Below are 17,345 nucleotides of genomic sequence, written 5' to 3'. Positions count from 1 at the left end.
CATTGTTTAGTTAGCAAGGTCGAGCTTGGATTTATGTTTTCAGGACACTTCAAAGGGTTTTTCACCAATTAATCACTTTATTGTAATAAAACACAGAACTCAGAGGCAGCATCTATGGAGGGCGGAACCAAATTAAAATTTGAGGTTGATAACCTTGCATCAGAATGTTTCTGTGGTGGCACTAAATTCAGCTTCATTTTTGAGGTGATTGAATTGTATGTATATCTATGTAAAAAATGGTGATGAAGCTGCCTGGTTTGCCAATATAAACTGGTCGCCTGGAACCCGAGTTAACAAATAGGACTGTAGGTAATTTTTCTTATTTGATGAAGGATCTTTAACTTTGGCAGATTCTGTTTCTCTATCTTTTTTTTTTATAAATGTTTTTTTATTGGATTTTTGCACAGAGTATATTTTGCCGTTATGTACACAGGATATGATATATATGTAAGTAGGCACCGGTTGGTGCTGACGAGGCACTTCCGGAGGGCAATCCTCGAGTGGGTCTGGTGCCGGTGTTGCCCCTCGCTTCTCCCGGTCAGATTTCGCCGCCGTTGTCTTCTCTTGCATGCTGCCGCTTCAGCCGACCCTCCCGTCCTCTGCCTGTATTCTCCTTTTTCTCTGTTCCTGTGGATGTCAGGTTGATTAACGTCTCCCTGTCTCTTCTCTTTCTCCCCCCCCCCCCCCCCCCCCCCACACCCCCACCCTCCCCCTTCCCGCCCATCTGTTTGACCCCCCCCACTGGTTTGCCTTTCGTTCCCTATTAGATGAATTGTCCCCCCTCTTCCGGTCTATCTCCCCCTCTCGTGCTTTGTCTGCTTTCCACTGGTTCCTGGCTACCTGGCTATTCTTCCGATTGTTTGTTGCCAACAAACAATCCCAGAACAATCGGATGAATGCCCGTTCTGCGAAAGCCATCGTCTGGACCATCGGATGGCGAATTTAATTTTCTGCATTTTGGAGAGATTCCGAGAGGGTCGCGACAGCCTAGTCTGCAGCTTTAGGTGGTGCTGCTGACCACCTCTCCGAACAGGATTCTACGTAGGGTGATCAGAGGAGGCAAAGGCAAGGAGCTGTCTGCACTCCCACAAAAGGATTGGCTGGTCTGAAACCCTGAAGACCGCCACATTTCGGGCATGGGCTCCAACCCTCACCCCCCCCACTTTGGTCATTGCCTCGAAGAAGGCTGTTCAGTCCACTTGTGGGGACTCAAGTCTGGGGCAGGACAGAACATGTGGGCGTGGTAGACCGGGCCTCATTGGCACCGTTCACATCTATCATCCACCTCCGTGAGGAACCTACTCATACGGGTTCTTGTTAAGTGGGCTCTATGTACCACTTTTAATTGCGTCAGGCTGAGCCTTGTGCAGGTGGAGCTGGAGTTGACCCTCTGCAGTGCTTCACTCCAGAGTCCCCACCCTATCTCGATCCCCAGGTCCTCCTCCCATTTCCTTCTTGCGTCACGTCCTGGTGTCAGTCCTTCTACCCGTCGGTCATACATGTCGCCCCAGCTTTTTTCTCTAATAGGGTTGCGTCCAATAACTCTTCCCAGTAATGTTTGTCGTGGCGGTTGTGGGTAAATCCTTGTCTCCTTTCATAGGAAGTTTCTGAGCTGTGTGTACCTTAGCTCGATTCCCCTGGCCAGCAGGAATTTCTCCGTCAATTCGTCCAGTGTCGCGACGCTGCCGTCGGTGTACAGGTCCCTGACTGTCAGTGTCCCCTCGTCCTGTCTCCACCATTTGAAGGTGGCATCAGTCAGTGCTGGTGTGAACCTATGGTTGTTACAGATGGGAGCTTTGTCTGATATTTTGGTCAGGCCAAATTGCTGCCGTAGCTGGTTCCAGGACTAGAGGGTGGCTATCACTACCTGGCTGCTGGAGTGTTTTTTGGGTGGGGATGGGAGTACCGCCGTGGCGAAGGCCCGGTGGGAAGTCCCCTTGCAGGAGGCCTCTTCCGCGCGCACCCACTCGGCTTCTGGCTCCTTGATCCATCCCCTTGTTCGCTCAGCCGTCGCCGCCCACTGGTAGAATCGTAGGTTTGGGAGGGCTGGCCCTACCCTTGATTTTGTTTTCTATAAGATCACCTTTGTGATCCTAGCAGTCTCTCTCTCTCTCTCTCTCTCTCTCTCTCTCTCTCTCTCATCTCTCTCTCTCTCTCTCCTCCTCTCTCTCTCCTCTCTCTCTCTCTCTCTCTCTCTCTCTCTTCCCCCCCCCCCCCCCCCCCCCCCCCCCCTCCATACGAACGCCATGATTAGTTTGTCTAGTGTTTTGGAAAAAGGCCTTGGGGATGTAGATCGGGATGGCTGAATAGGAAGAGATACCTGGGCAGCATGTTCATTTTGATCGTCTAGACTCTCCCCGCAAGGGAGAATGGGAGTTGCTCCATCTTTGCAGGTCCTTTTTTACTTCCTCCGTCAGACTGGTGAGGTTCCATTTGTGGATCCTTTTCCAGTCATGGGCTATTTGGATCCCCAGGTAGCGGAATTTGAGTCGGGCTTGTTTAGATTTAGAACAGTACAGCACAGAACAGGCCCTTCGGCCCTCGATGTTGTGCCGAGCAATGATCACCCTACTCAAACTCACGTATCCACCCTATACCCGTAACCCAACAACTCACCCTTAACCTTACTTTTTAGAACACTACGGGCAATTCAGCATGGCCAATCCACCTAACCCGCACATCTTTGGACTGTGGGAGGAAACCGGAACACCCGGAGGGAACCCACGCACACACGGGGAGGACGTGCAGACTCCGCACTGACAGTGATCCAGCTGGGAACCGAACCTGGGACCCTGGAGCTGTGAAGCATTGATGCTAACCACTATGCTACCGTGCTGCCCCAAACGACAGTCCCGTTAGTGCTGCCCCACCTATTTGTGGGTACCGGGAAGATCTTGCTTTTGCTCATGTTGCATTTGTAGCCTGAGAAGGGGCCAAACTCTTTTAGGAACGCGATGATTTGTTTATCTATCTTTAAGGCAAAAGATAAACTGAGATTTTTTAATATTTGAAGGCAATAAAGATCTGGAATACACAGCCTGGAAGGGTGGTGGTAGTAGATTCAGAACATCCAAAAGGGCAGCACTGTAGCAAAGTGGTTAGCACTGTTGCTTCACAGCACCAGGGTCCCAGGTTCGATTCACTCTCTGTATAGAGTCTGCACGTTCTCCCCATGTCCGCATGGGTTTTCTCCGGGTGCCCTGGTTTCCTCCCACAAATCCCGAAAGCCGTGCTGTTTAGTAATTTGGACATTCTGAATTCTCCCTCCATGTACCCGAACAGGCGGCAGAATGTGGCGACTAGGAGCTTTTCACGGTAACTTCATTGCAGTGTAAATGTATGCCTACTTGTGACAATAAAGGTTATTAGAAATTAAAAAAGGAAATTGGATGAATATTTATAAGGGAAACATTTGCAGCGCTATGAAGAAAAAGCATGGCGAGTAAAACTAATTGATAGCTCTTCCAAAGAGTAGGCACAGCAACGATGGGGCAAATGACTGCTTACCATACTGTACCATTTATCTTCAGTACAGCTATCACCAGAACTACGAAAAATTAATTTGATGACCCAACTTGATCACTTGATGGAATCCAAATTAAATCCAGCCGAAGTCATCAAAATTGTAACATTTGGGTGTCCTTTGAAATTCTTGTTGACTAGCTGTATAGTAGAAGCTGGAAGGAGGGGATCGATATGGGCCGGTTTAGCTCAGTGGCTAGACAGCTGATTTGCAATGCAGATCAAGGCCAGCAGCTCGGTTTCAATTACCGTGGCGGCTAGGAGCTTTTCACAGTAACTTCATAGTTGTGACAATAAAAGATTGTTTTTTATAAATTTCGAGTACCCAATTCATTTTTCCAATTAAGGGGCAATTTAGCGTGGCCAATCCACCTACCCTGCACATCTTTGGGTTGTGGGGGCGAAACCCACGCAAACACTGGTAGAATGTGCAAACTCCAAATGGACAGTGACCCAGAGCCGGGATCGAACCTGGGACCTCGGTGCCGTGAGACAACGGCTAACCCACTGTGCCACCGTGCTGCCCCAAAGATTGTTGTTATTATTATTATCCTGATGGGATATTTTCTGAACCAGAGGGGGACACCTGCTATAATCATGTAACATTTGTTCGGAGGGGAAGCTAAGTCCGGTTTCTAATTTCCTGTAACAACGACCACACCTTAAAAAGGGCTTCATTGGCTGAAAAGCACATTGGGCCATGCTACAATCATGAACAATGCTGTAAAAGTGCAAAATAATAGGGTCATGGGAACAGATCTGGATGTTCAGAAGTCACTGAAGGCTAACCTGCAAGCCATTAGGAAGGCAGATGGTATGGTGGTCTTTATTGCAAGAGGATTTGAGTTCAGGAATAAAGATATCTTGCTGCAATTGATTACAGCTAAGGCGTGATTGCTCCTGGAGTATTGTGTACAGATTTGGTCTCAATTACTAAGGAAGGACGTACTTGCCAGAGTGCAGCGAAGGTTCATCAGATTGATCCCTGGTATAGTGGGATTATCCTATGTGGTGAGAAGAGATTGGACCAGTGTTGATAGAATCATTTAAGGTGCAGAAGGCCATTCGCCCATCGAGTCTGCACAAGCCCTTGGAAAGAGCACCCTACTTAAGCCCATGCCTCCACCCTATCGCTGTAACCCAGTAACCCCACCTACCCTTTGTGGACACTAAGGGCAATTTGGCATTGCCAATCCACCTAACCTGCGCACCTTTGGACAGTGGTAGGAAACTGGAGCACCCGGAGGAAATCCATGCACACACTGGGAGAAAGTGCAAACTCCATACAGTGACCTGAGGCCGGTATTGAACCTGGGTCCCGGGAGTTGAGGCAGCAATGCTAGCCACCGTGCCGCCCATAAAGCGAGTGGGGCAGTGTTCTTGAAGAATGAGAGGGAATCTCATTGAAGCTTGCAAAATTCTTACAGGGCTCGATAGGGTAGATGCAGGAAGGATGTTTCCCCAGTTGGGTCTATAAGCAGGGAACAGTCTCAGAATAAGAGGTAAGCCATTTCCGGCTGAGTTGAGAAATTTTGTGACTTGAAATGTGGTGAATCTTTGGAATTCTCTACCTCAAGGGTTGTGGAAGCTCAATCATCGAACATGTTCAAGACAGAAATTGATGGGTGTCTAGGTATTAAAGACAAAAAGGGACATGGAGTTAGTATGGGAAAATGGGGATGAGGGAGAAGATGTGCTATGATCTAGCTCAGGGGTGGGCAAACTACGGCCCACGGGCCGCATGCGGCCCGCCAAAGGTCTTTATGCGGCCCACCAAGATCAAGTCATTTTAAAAAAACAAATTTAAAAAATTTTTTTTTTTTAATTTTAAGGTTAATGGGGGGGGGGGGAGGGCTGTTGGGTTACTGGTATAGGGTGGATACGTTGACTTGAGTAGGGTGATCATTGCTCGGCACATGTGTTTCATGTGAAGTTTCTACTTTAAAATATTAATTAATAAAAATTAATTGCTTTTTTTTCTTTAAACTGAGTTACTTTGTTTTTCAAATAAATGTGTTTCATGTAAAGTTTCTACTTAAAAATATTAATTAATAAAAATTAATTGCTTTTTTTCTTTAAAAACCTTTTATTTTGGCTATTTTAAATATTAATTATTTTACTTAATATACTATGTGGCCCTTTAAAATTGTGAATTTCTGAATGTGGCCCTTGCACGGAAAAGTTTGCCCACCCCTGATCTAGCTTAATGGCAGAGCGGGCTGGAGAGGAGAAATCACTTACTACTACTCCTATGTTCCCAATAAATGCCGAGCTAGCCAGTGATGCCCACATCCTATGAATGAATTTTAAAAACACTTCCCTTTGTTTCCCAGCTAGTTCACTAACCAAGCCAATATGGCGCCTCCAAATTCTCACATTTTTGTGAAGTCTTTTTATGTTGAACCTTGTTGAATGCGCTCTGCAAGTTAATTGAAATAACGTCCAGAGATATTCTCTTTACTACCAGGTTAGTCACCTCCTTACAAGGAAGGACTCTGTCTGGTATCAAATTTTCACTAAACTAATGTAGGTACGTAATTCAAGATTGGAAAATAATTCATTTGATTCAGATAAACCTGGTAATTCTGACTCTTTCTGTGCTGGACAGGTGGTTCCCTAACCTACAGTCATAATGCAAATCCACATCAGTTTCTTACGTACCTGAAGGAATCTTAGGCTACAGTAATATTCTGCCTTTGAAGTTATCGTCCCATTAATTTCTAAGGTGGAGCACGTTATTTGGAGGGCGGGAATCTATTGTGAAACTTGAGTAGCATTTGCCGTGCCTTGAAAGAAAAATATTCCAGCACAAAATAAGTGACATGCCAAAAGTGATTTCATCTTCATGCTTGACATTGTGACGTCCTTTTAGGAGAGCCAACACCTATGGTTTTATGCCCAACTGGGCAGCCAGTCTCCATTATTTGTTGGCCTCTACTTTCTTATAGAGAACAGACAGAGGGAATATATTAGACCAACTCCACATAGACCCACGTTGTCACAGGTTTACCAAACATTTGTAGTAAGTCATGGTGACAAGAGGATGTGCAACTGATGGGGAGTCCCTTGTATCCATAGTCCTGTAACGTAAAACGATAAATTGTCCCCAAGATAGGTGAGGGGTATCCAGATTGGCTGTGGTTATATAAACCTGTGTAATCATCTCCCATTGATGAGTTTGGTGTATTTTCTCTTCCGTTTTGAGCCAATTTTTAGCTTATAGTAACAGCCTAATGTTTTGAAATAGATTTTGAGTTGATAATACTTCTGTACCAATTGGGCCACAACTGTCACTGACATCCTAAGATCCATTTTGGACCACTTCCTGGGACATGGTGGCTTTTGGAGTCATTCAAGCAGTGAAAGTGCATGGCCAGACTAGTGGTCCAAAATGTTACCTCACCACTGTAACCACCTTGAGGGTAGTAAAGGATGTGCAACAAATGCTGGCCTAGCCAGCGTTGATCACACCTCATAAACCATGACTTTAAAAAAAAAAAGGTGCCATGGTCACAGGTTTTGATTTCAAGCATTGATTGATTAGCAGCGCAGTGGTTAGCACAGGTGCTTCACAGTTCTAGGGTCCCAGGTTCGATTCCCGGCTTGGGTCACTGTCTGTGCGGAGTCTGCACGTTCTCCCCATGGCTGCCTGGGTTTCCTCCGGGTGCTCAGGTTTCCTCCCACAGTCCAAAGATGTGCAGGTTAGATGGATTGGCCATAATAAATTGCCCTCAGTGTTCAAGAAGGTTAGGTGGGGTTACTGGGTTAAGGGGATAGGGTGGAGGCATGGGCTTAAGTAGGGTGCTCTTTCCGGTGCAGACTTGATGGGCCGAATGGCCTCCTGCACTGACATCTATGATCTATTTTGTGAGGAAATATTGCCCGTTGTTTGTAACTGAATGTCACACTGCCTATGCCCACATGGATGACCTGAAATGAAGGAAGAAAATGTGTTGATTTTATTCAGCGTACTTATCGAATTGTTTTCCTCATTTTCAAAGTAAAACCTCTCTTGAAGCAAGATTCGACCGTAAGAGTTTGAATAAAGATGCTTTGTATAGTTTTAGGAACTTGTTTATAGCCTGTTCAATAGGGTATGGTGCCACCTTACACCTGAATCCTGCAGTAAATCTTGGAAAATAGGCAACAGGTTTAGATTAAGGATCTGGATCAGCGCAGGCTGGGAGGGCCGAAGGGCCTGTTCCTGTGCTGTAATTTTCTTTGTTCTTTATGTTTTCAAGATTGTTTTTAGCATATTCTTGGATTCAGTCAGCATTCCTTGGTGCTAAGAAACACTTTTTTTAACTGGGGCACTCACCATTTTCTAGCAACTGTGTAAATTCCTTTTTAAAAATATAATGCTGCACTCTTGCATCAAAACTTCAAGGAATTTTAGAATTGCAATGCTGTTGGTTCTGTTACAAGCTGCATCTTAGCTTTTCAATATTCTTTTATAAATGTTCATTTTTAAACTGCTTAAAAAAATATTCAGCTCCTCTACACTTTATTTGGTGCTTTGTTAGTAATTGAGATAATTCTGTTTACCAGGTGCCAACTGATGGAGGTACTGGAATGTTGGCAGCAGAACCCCAAATTGCCATGTTCTGCGGAAAATTAAACATGCACATGAATGTACAGAGCGGCAAGTGGGTGTCTGACCCTTCTGGAACAAACAGCTGCTTTGGAACTAAAGAAGGAATCCTGCAGTACTGTCAAGAGGTATGTGAATCGAAAGCGATTTTTCTTTGCCTCAGCTGCGTATCATATGATGTGAAGATCTACCTGTGGCATGAGGGGCTTCCCTGACATTTGCTGTATATGACCTTGTTAGTCAGATGCTTCGATTTATTATGGAGACAGGATGTGCTAGCAAAGTTGTGAAATTATACATTAGGAGTGTAATGATTTGCTTTGGTAAATGTTATGGTATTTGGACCAAATTAGTGCTTGTATAGAAGTTATACAGAAATGGAGGAAAGGAATTGTATGCTGCTTTGTATCTTAATTCTATCTGGGGATATACTAGCCAGGGCAGCATTTTATTAGCCACCCCCAAATATGATAGGCTTCTTGAATGCTGTGCTGCATGCGGTGAGGGTATTCCCAAAATGCTGTTGGGTGGGGAGATTTGCGATTTGACTCAGCAAAAGTGAAAGAACGGCAATATGTTTCCAATTTGGGATGATGTGTGACTTGGTGTCCCCATGCACCCGTTGACCTTGTTATAGGTGGTCGGGTTCCTGAGTTTGGGAGATGTTATCAAAGAAGCCTTGGTGATTTGTTACTGTGCATTTTGTAGATTATACACTTTATAGCCACTTTAAATCAGTGGTGGAGCGGGTGAATCTTTAAGCAGGTAATGGGCTACTAATGAAGTGGGCTACTTTGTCCTGGATGGTTGTTGCCTCCCTCTCCTGTTGCGTGCAGAAACAATCCCTGATTCCTTCAACCAATTTGTTTTTGCTTTCCCATTCTTCCCTTAAGGTTTGTACTCATCTGCCTATTATACCTGTGGGATGTTCAAATCTCTCATAATTAGTACGTTATGATTTTCCACAACTTTACCTGACTGAGCAGCTCCTCGTCTGTCTACTCATTTTGTGCTGGTGACTTATTCCAGTTACTAATTGACCTTTATTGCCTTGATTGCAATCCATATTGCTTCATTCATGTGCTGTTCTGAAATATCCACCCTTTTTAAGGCAATATCATTTTTTATCAGTGCACCGCTTCTTTTATAGGTCTGTTGTGAACATGTAATATCCTTAGCTCTGGCTTTGGCCGTCCTGTGTTGTCAGCTATGCTTTCGAGTTACCAATCATACCAATATTTTCTGAATATACTTTCAACCATAATCCATTGTTCCTGATGCTGTTTGCATTTTTATAAAAGCTGTTTAACCTTGTCTTCAATATTTTTCTTAATTTGACTGCGACATTCCTATTTTGTTTCTTTATTGTCTGTTTCATTTAATTCTCCTTCCTCAGTAGCTTTGAATTAGATCATTGTCCATTGTATCCCATCTGAAAGGAGAGTGTTGTTAGCTGTGTGTGATGAATGTGGAAATTGTTATATATTTATTTTATATCTGTTTCAGTAATGTTAGCCTGTGGTAAGGTATGTATTTGTTGCAGCAATATGAAAGAACTTGGGTTAAGGTACCCAGACTGTCTGCTGTGGCTGTAATTAAGGAGTTGTAAAAGATTGGGGTAATTATTGATTTTAACTACCCTCTTGGTTACAGATAAAGGGCTAATGAAATTATGATTTGATTGCTGGAGATTTTTTTGTGGGAGTGGTATTTAGTCTTCACTAAGCAGCTTGTGGAACTTTGTGGGATACAGCTTATGTAATTAGTGGAAGGAGTCGGGTCTGACTGTAGTTTTGCAGTCTGTTATAGGATTTTAAATTGAACAGCAGTTTTGCCAAATGTTAGGTTGAACAGAAGTGTACTGGGTCTACTCTTGAAAGAAACACTCCATAGCTAATCAAGTAAACCTGCTTTGTTAATTTTATTTATAAGTGGCATTTGAACTGCATCGTGATGCTTACTTGGTGTTAGTAGCAGGTACAGATGATACATTAGTTATTCCTTGTGCTTAAGAACTGTTTGCTGATAATTGTAAAGCTATTTCTTTGATGTTAATGTGTTTAATTCTGTATTTAAATTAAAGTTTTTATTAACATATTGGACAGACATCATTGCTGGGGTGAAGTATCTATTCCTCTCAGTTTTACAAATTAAACAAAATGTTTGGGGTTCTCGTCCGGTATCCTAACAAATGTTGGAGTTTGGTCCTGTATCCATACTTATGGTTCAGGTGAAACCCAGTTATAGATTTTACTTGTTATGGGGACTGCTATGACCAACAGAAGCATTCTGCAGCTATTGAATATTATTACTGAACATTCAGATTCAAATACTTAGTCCCACAAATCCTTTTGATCCGTGATGTGCTCCATTTGACTTAATATTCCATTACAATTGAAGTGCTGTCTCCACCTGTTCCTAGAGCCGACACATGTTTGTCTGAAGTCTTCGTCTTATGACGGGAAACATTTAACACGCAAGGCGTCATTAAATTATTTTCTCAGCCCTGTGCTGGGATCTAGCTAAAAACATCTTAATACTGACTGATTACTGAGACTTGTTCACTGAGTTTTGCCTGTTCTTGAGAATGGAATAATCATTTCAAATAAAATTGCTGACACAGACTTTTTATGGGCTTTTAACCAGCATTCTGCCCTGGTGTGATTTTTTTTCTGAAGGAATTTGAGTCTCAATATGCAGAAGCTACAACTGCCAGAGAGCAGAGAGATTTAGGGGTTCAAGTACTAAAATCAATAACAGCTTAATAAATATCCATTTCGTAGTACCCAGCTTGAGTAGTGCTTAAAAAAGACATGTTATTGAAGCTTTTTGTCTTGCACCCATCAGGACAATCATAAGCATACCAATGTCAGGTGAAACAACTTTATACTGTGTGAGAAGAGAGTGCTGATTGTTTGACAAGTTTTTCAGCAATACTGAACAGCTTAATCTTTATAATGTCTTTAATGTAACAAAACATCCCAAGGAGCCACATAAGGAGGTATCGATGGGGCAGATGGTCAAAAACTGGGCCAAAGCAGTAGGTTTTAAGGAATATAAGGGATGTGGGCAATGAGGTTTAGGAAGGAAATTCCAGAATTTAGGAAACTGGCAGCTGAAAGCACTGCCATCAGTGGTGGCCAGATCGGCAGAGAAAGTTAAAATAAAAAGGATAATATGAAAAGATCCTGTTTTTTTCATTAAATTAAGAAGATCGGTAATAAGAATTGAATAAAGTATTTAAAGCTAACCTAACCTACCTGTAAAATAAAGCGATCTAGCACAAGGGAAGGAGCTGATTGATAACCAGCTGCTGAATGCTTATTTAAGTTTTAAATTTATGTCTCTAAATTTAGTCAATAGTCTAATAAGCATCGGCAAGAATTGCATCCTTTGCCAATTGGAAACTGCAAAACATTTCATTCTGGATAACCACGTGCAGTAAGTGTCATCAGCCAGAGGAGCTCGAGCTCGGGGTTGGAAGTGTGAGTAACAGCTATTCATCTGAGAGGCACGTGGGTAGCACATTTCTGCAGAAGCTTGTTATGATCCCAGTTAAATAAACTGGATGGGCCGATCCCAGAATCGAACCCTGGCTCAAAAGTCCGTAACTTTTTTTTATACAACGCGGCGGAACCGAGTCACAGGACCGCTAATTAGTTCCAACAGCATTTATTAATATGGAGAAATTGGATTCTAATACAATACACCTTTACAGCACCTTCCCCTCCCCCTACCCTTAGCTTAACCAATACACACATATTTTAAAATTAAGATGGATTACAAAGAACATCTTGAGATACAGTGGTCTCATTAACACAATGTCCCTTTTAAGCACACAAGATGGCTGTGGTCAAATACACACACTCTGCTCTGAACCTAAGTTAGTGTCAGTGGATTTTGCCTCTGAATCCCCCCGGCGATGACCACATGAAAGTTTCCAAACTCCACTCCCAAAAAATGGTCTAGAATCTTCTCTAAATTATGCTTTCCCTGAGTGGTTTGTATTTCGAAATCCACACCAAGTTTTCCAAATGGCACTTTTAAACAAATCTTCCACTCCGTGTTTAGCATCGAAGACAGTCCAGGATTTTGCATCATCCCCTTTTCGGTTTCCTTTGTCTTAACTGCTTTTATATAAACTCCACCTATTTCCATACACATTCCACAGGCTGTAGTTAAATCTTACAAACCTGAAAATCACTTCAGATATTTTTCTGGCATCACAGCCTTCTTCTCAGCTCTGCCTTTACTGAACAGTGTTCTGTTCTAGTACCTCTAACCACAAACTTATTGGAAGCTGTTTTTCATATTTCTGCACTTGTTTTCTTAACCATTTACCTCATGGTATGGCTTTTCAACTAGCAAAGCTGAGGGAGATGTCCCTTTATCCTTCTAAAACCAATTGTTTCTGGCACAACTGGGAGAGCTGCCTTCTTTCTCGCTACCTATCTCCAGCTACCTACAAATTCAGCTAAAATTAATACTTAAAAGCTTCTCTCTCTTAGAAAGCCCCAGTTGTTAAGCAACCACTGCTGGCCTATTTATTCTTCATGCGGTAGCCCCCTCGAAGAACAACAGAAACACAGTTGGAACTTCACCAACCCCACACATACAAATACCGTTGACCAGTATTAATAGGCTTTACCCTTCCAGACACTAAAACGTTAAATTGAACCCACTTAAAACCACACATTTCTACTGTTAACAAATACACATCTAGTGCCTTTAAAACTACCTTTTTTCCAAACAACTTAAGGATGCAAATGCATAGCGGGAATGAGCGACCGTCAGAATGAAACAGATAGGTAGCGCAGGAGTCCCGCATGCATATTGCTGTCAGTCAACGTTCAATTTAAAATATTGGTAAAGGTGGTGGTTGTTCTGGGAAATGCAGGCAGAGCCAAGTTCAAGGCAACGTAGTCGGGCAGAATGCAGTTTGGGAAATAAATAGTGATAGGGGATTCAGGGAGCAGGCAGGCTTTCTAGTGGTTGCAAATGTCATTCCAAGATAATTTGCCACGCTAGTGCCAGAATGCCACTGAAAGCCTGCAGTGCAATCAGTGGGGATATGTGAACAGCCATATTGGTACCAGCAGCAGAGGTAGGAAGAGGATCCGTGTACAGATGTTAGGGAGCTAGAAAGGAAGTTAATTAAGACTATACGACATGGGAGCAGAGTTAGGCCATTCAGCCCATCAAGTCTGCTCCACCATTCATTCATGTCTGATATGTTTCTCATCCCCATTCTCCTGCCTTCTCCCCATAACTCCGGAACCCTTTATTAATCAAGAACCTATCTGTGTCTGTCTTAAAGACACTCCGCGACTTCGCCTCCACAGCTTTCTGCGGCAAAGCGTTCCACCGATTCACCACCCTCTGACTGAAGAAATTCCTCCTCATCTCACTTTTAAAGGGTGGTGCCTTCAGTCTGAGGCTGTGCTCTTGGGTTCTAGTTTTTCCTACTAGTGCAAAAATCCTCTCCACGTTCACTCTACCTAAGCCTCTTCATTATCCTGCAAGTTAGGGCAGCACGGTGGCCTAGTGGTTAGCACAACCGCCTCACAGCGCTGAGGACCCAGGTTCGATCCCGGCTCTGGGTCACTGTCCGTGTGGAGTTTGCACATTCTCCCCGTGTCTGCGTGGGTTTCGCCCCCACAACCCAAAAATGTGCAGAGTAGGTGGATTGGCCACGCTAAATTGCCCCTTAATTAAAAAAATTAAATTTAAAAAAAAAGTTTTAAAAATTATCCTGCAAGTTTCAATAAAATCCCCCCCTATATCCTTCTAAACTCCAATGAGTACAGATCCAGAGTACTCAACCGCTGCTCATTTTATTCCAGGGATCATTGTTGTGAACCTCCCCTGGACCCTTTCCAAGGCCAGCACACCCTTCCTTTGATACGGGCTCAAAATTGCTCGCAATACTCCAAATGGGGTCTGACCAAGGCTTTATACAGCCCTGTTCTTGAATTCTAGCCCCCTCGTCATGAATGCTAACATTGCATTAGCCTTCTTAAATGCCGACTGAACCTGTACGTTAAGAGAATGTTGAACTCGGATTCCTAAGTCCCTTTGTGCTTTGATTTCTTCAGCCTTTTCCCATTTAGAAAATAGTCTATGCCTCCATTCTTCCTACCAAAGTGGATAACCTCACATTTTTCCACATTGTATTCCACCTGCCACTTCTTTGCCCACTCTCTGAGCCTGTCCAAGTTCTTCTGCAGCACTCTGCTTCCTCAATACTACCTGTCCGCCTGCATATCTTTGTGTCACCTGCAAGCTTAGCAATCGTGCCCTCAGCTCCTTCTTCTGGATTGTTACTGTATATTGTGAAAAGTTGTGGTCCCAGCACAGACCCCTGAGAGACACCACTAGTTACTGGCTGCTATCCTGAAAATGACCCCTTTATCCCACTCTCTGCCTTCTGCCAGTCAGCCAATCCTCTTTCCATGCCAGTATCTTACCCTTAACACCATGGGCTCTTAACGTATTTAACAGCCTCCTATACGACATCTTGTCAAAGTTCTTCTGGAAATCTAAAAAATCATATCCATTGGTTCTCCTTTGTCTAACTTCCTTGTTACCTCCTCAAAGAACTTTAACAGAGATGTCAGACATGACCTCCCTTTGACAAAGCCTTGCTGACTCAGTCCTATTTTACCATGCACTTTCAAGTACTCCACAATCTCATCTTTAATAATGGATTTGAATATCTTACCAATGGCCGAAGTCAGGCTGCTTCCCTTAGCCATTAGCCATTTTCCAGTCCTCTTTGACCCTCACTGCCTCCAGTGATTCCTGAAAGATCACCACCAATGCCTCCACATATCTCCTTTAGGACCCTAGGGTGTAGTCCATTCGTCCAGGTGATTTATCCACCTTCAGACCTTTCAGTTTCCCTAGAACCTTCTCCTTCGTGATGGCCGCTGCACTCATTTCTGCCCCCTGATTCTCCTGAAGTTCAGGGTGTGTCTGCCCCGTGAAGACTGATGCAAAGTAACTATTCAGTTCTTCTGCCATTTCTTCCAATTACTACTTCAGCCTCAGTTTCCAGTGGTCCAATGTCTATCTTTACCTCTCTCTTACCTTTTACACATTTAAAAAGCTCTTGCTATCTTCTTTTATATTATTAGCTAGCTTGCACATATTTAATCTTCTGCTCCCACCCCCTTATTGCTTTTTTAGTTGTCCGTTGCTATCTTTTGAAGGCTTCCCAATCCTTGACTTGCCTTGTCAGCCATGGATGCATCCTCCTCCCCTTAGCATATTTCTGTTGTGCCTCCTGAATAACCCCCAAAAACACCTGCCATTGCTGTTCCATGTCTGGCCTGCGAGGTTCTCCTTCCAAGCAACTTTGGCAAGCTCCTACCTCATGTCTTTGTTGTTACCTTTATTTAATTGTAATACCGTTACATACGTCCTCAATGATCGTATTCTCTGGATTACTCACAGTGGCAGATGCTAAGGAGTGTAGAAATTATAAGATAGCCAATGAACGTGTGGATGGGGAAATGGGGCAGGAAGGAAGGCGTTAGACCTCTGGGGCATTGGGACTGGTTCTTGGGGAGGTGGGTCTTGCATAGGCCAGATGGGTTGCAGCTCAACAGAGCTGGGATCAACCTCTTTCCCAGTTTGGTAGAGCTAGGGGGAGATGGGCTGGGCTCAATCTAATTTGGGGTAATGGAATGGGAACCATGTGTAGAATAACAATAAGGTGGACAAAATATTGGGGGCGATGGATAGTGCTAAGTGAAGAATATTAAGGTATACATAGGTGCATGGGCATCTGATGTGATAACTAATATCTGGCTTCAAAAAACGACAGGACTGGGTACTAAATATTCCTCGATACAAGGTGTTCAGGAAAGAGGAGGAGGGGTGACAGTATAACATCAAATTCTGAAGAAATTTGCCAGGATTGAGGCCATTTCCCTTGTTTGGGGAATCTAGGACACAGTGTCACAGCCTCAGGATATGGGCCGATCATTTAAAACTGAGTTGAGAAATTTCCCAATTGAGTTGTAAATGTCTCCCCCAGTGGGTTTTGGGTGTTCAATGCTTGAAAATATTTATGACTGAGATAGTTTGATTTTTCTCAGGGAATCAAGGAAAATGGGGAGAAAGTAGATAGTAGATGCGTGAGTGTTAATTTTCCAAAATTTGTTAGATTCCGGAAAGGTTCCATCTGACCGGAAAGTAGCAAATATAACCCCTCTATACAAGAATGGAGGAAGGCAGAAAAGAAGTTATAGGCCAGTTAGCTTGACATCGGTTGTGGGGAACGCTTTAAAATCGATCATTTAAAAGGTTATGGCCGGGCACTTCGCTCAAGGTAATGGAGAAGAATCTACATGGTTTCATGAAAATGATATGATGTTTAATCAATTTATTTCTTTAAAAACTCTGGTAAGAATAAAAACTGTGGTAAGAACAAGCAAAGCAAAGTACAGCACAGGAACAGGCCCTTCGGCTCTCCAAGCCTGCGCCGGCCATGCTGCCCGTCTAAACTAAGATCTACACTTCCGGGGTCCGTATCCTCTATTCCCATCCTATTCATGTATTTGTCAAGATGCCCCTTAAACGTCACTATCATTCCTGCTTCCACCTCCTCCGGCAACGAGTTCCGGTTCTGTGTAAAAAGACTTGCCTCGTACATCTCCTTTAAACCTTGCCCCTTGCACCTTAAACCTATGCCCCCCTAGTAATTGACCCCTCTACCCTGGGAAAAAGTCTCTGACTATCCACTCTGTCTATGTCCCCCATAATTTTGTAGACCTCTATCAAATCGCCCCTCGACCTCCGTCATTCCAGTGAGAACAAACCGAGTTTATTCAACCTCTCCTCATAGCTAATGTCCTCCATACCAGGCAATATCCTGGTAAATCTCTTCTGCGCCCTCTATAAAGCCTCCACATCCTTCTGGTAGTGTGGCGAACAGAATTGAACACTATAATCCAAGTGTGGCCTAATTAAGGTTCTATACAGCTGCAACATGACTTGCCAATTTTTATACTCAATGCCCCGGCCAATGAAGGCAAGCATGCCATATGCCTTCTTGGCTACCTTCTCCACCTGTGTTGCCCCTTTCAGTGACCTGTGGACCTGTACACCTGGATCTCTCTGACTATCAATACACTTGAGGGTTTTACCATTCACTGTATATTCCCTACCTGTATTAGACCTTCCAAAATGCATTACCTCATATTTATCCGGATTAAACTCCATCTGC

At 43.6% G+C, this 17,345-nt stretch overlaps 1 protein-coding gene across 4 annotated transcripts in view; it reads left to right on the top strand.

Moving 5' to 3' along the window:
* The window catches only part of LOC119968742 (amyloid-beta A4 protein-like), a 238,056-nt gene that overhangs the window by 45,476 nt on the left and 175,235 nt on the right, over positions 1 to 17,345 (top strand). For all 4 annotated transcript variants that reach the window (XM_038801407.1, XM_038801405.1, XM_038801404.1 and 1 more), the window contains exon 2: positions 8,071 to 8,241. In XM_038801407.1, coding sequence (XP_038657335.1) covers positions 8,071 to 8,241 — 171 coding nt within the window. The remainder of the gene's footprint in view (positions 1 to 8,070; positions 8,242 to 17,345) is intronic.

Source organism: Scyliorhinus canicula, chromosome 7 (genome assembly GCF_902713615.1).
Source record: "Scyliorhinus canicula chromosome 7, sScyCan1.1, whole genome shotgun sequence".
NCBI classification, from domain to species: domain Eukaryota; kingdom Metazoa; phylum Chordata; class Chondrichthyes; order Carcharhiniformes; family Scyliorhinidae; genus Scyliorhinus; species Scyliorhinus canicula.
The sequence above is the reverse complement of the archived record's forward strand: the minus strand, read 5'-3'. Positions and strand labels throughout refer to the sequence as shown.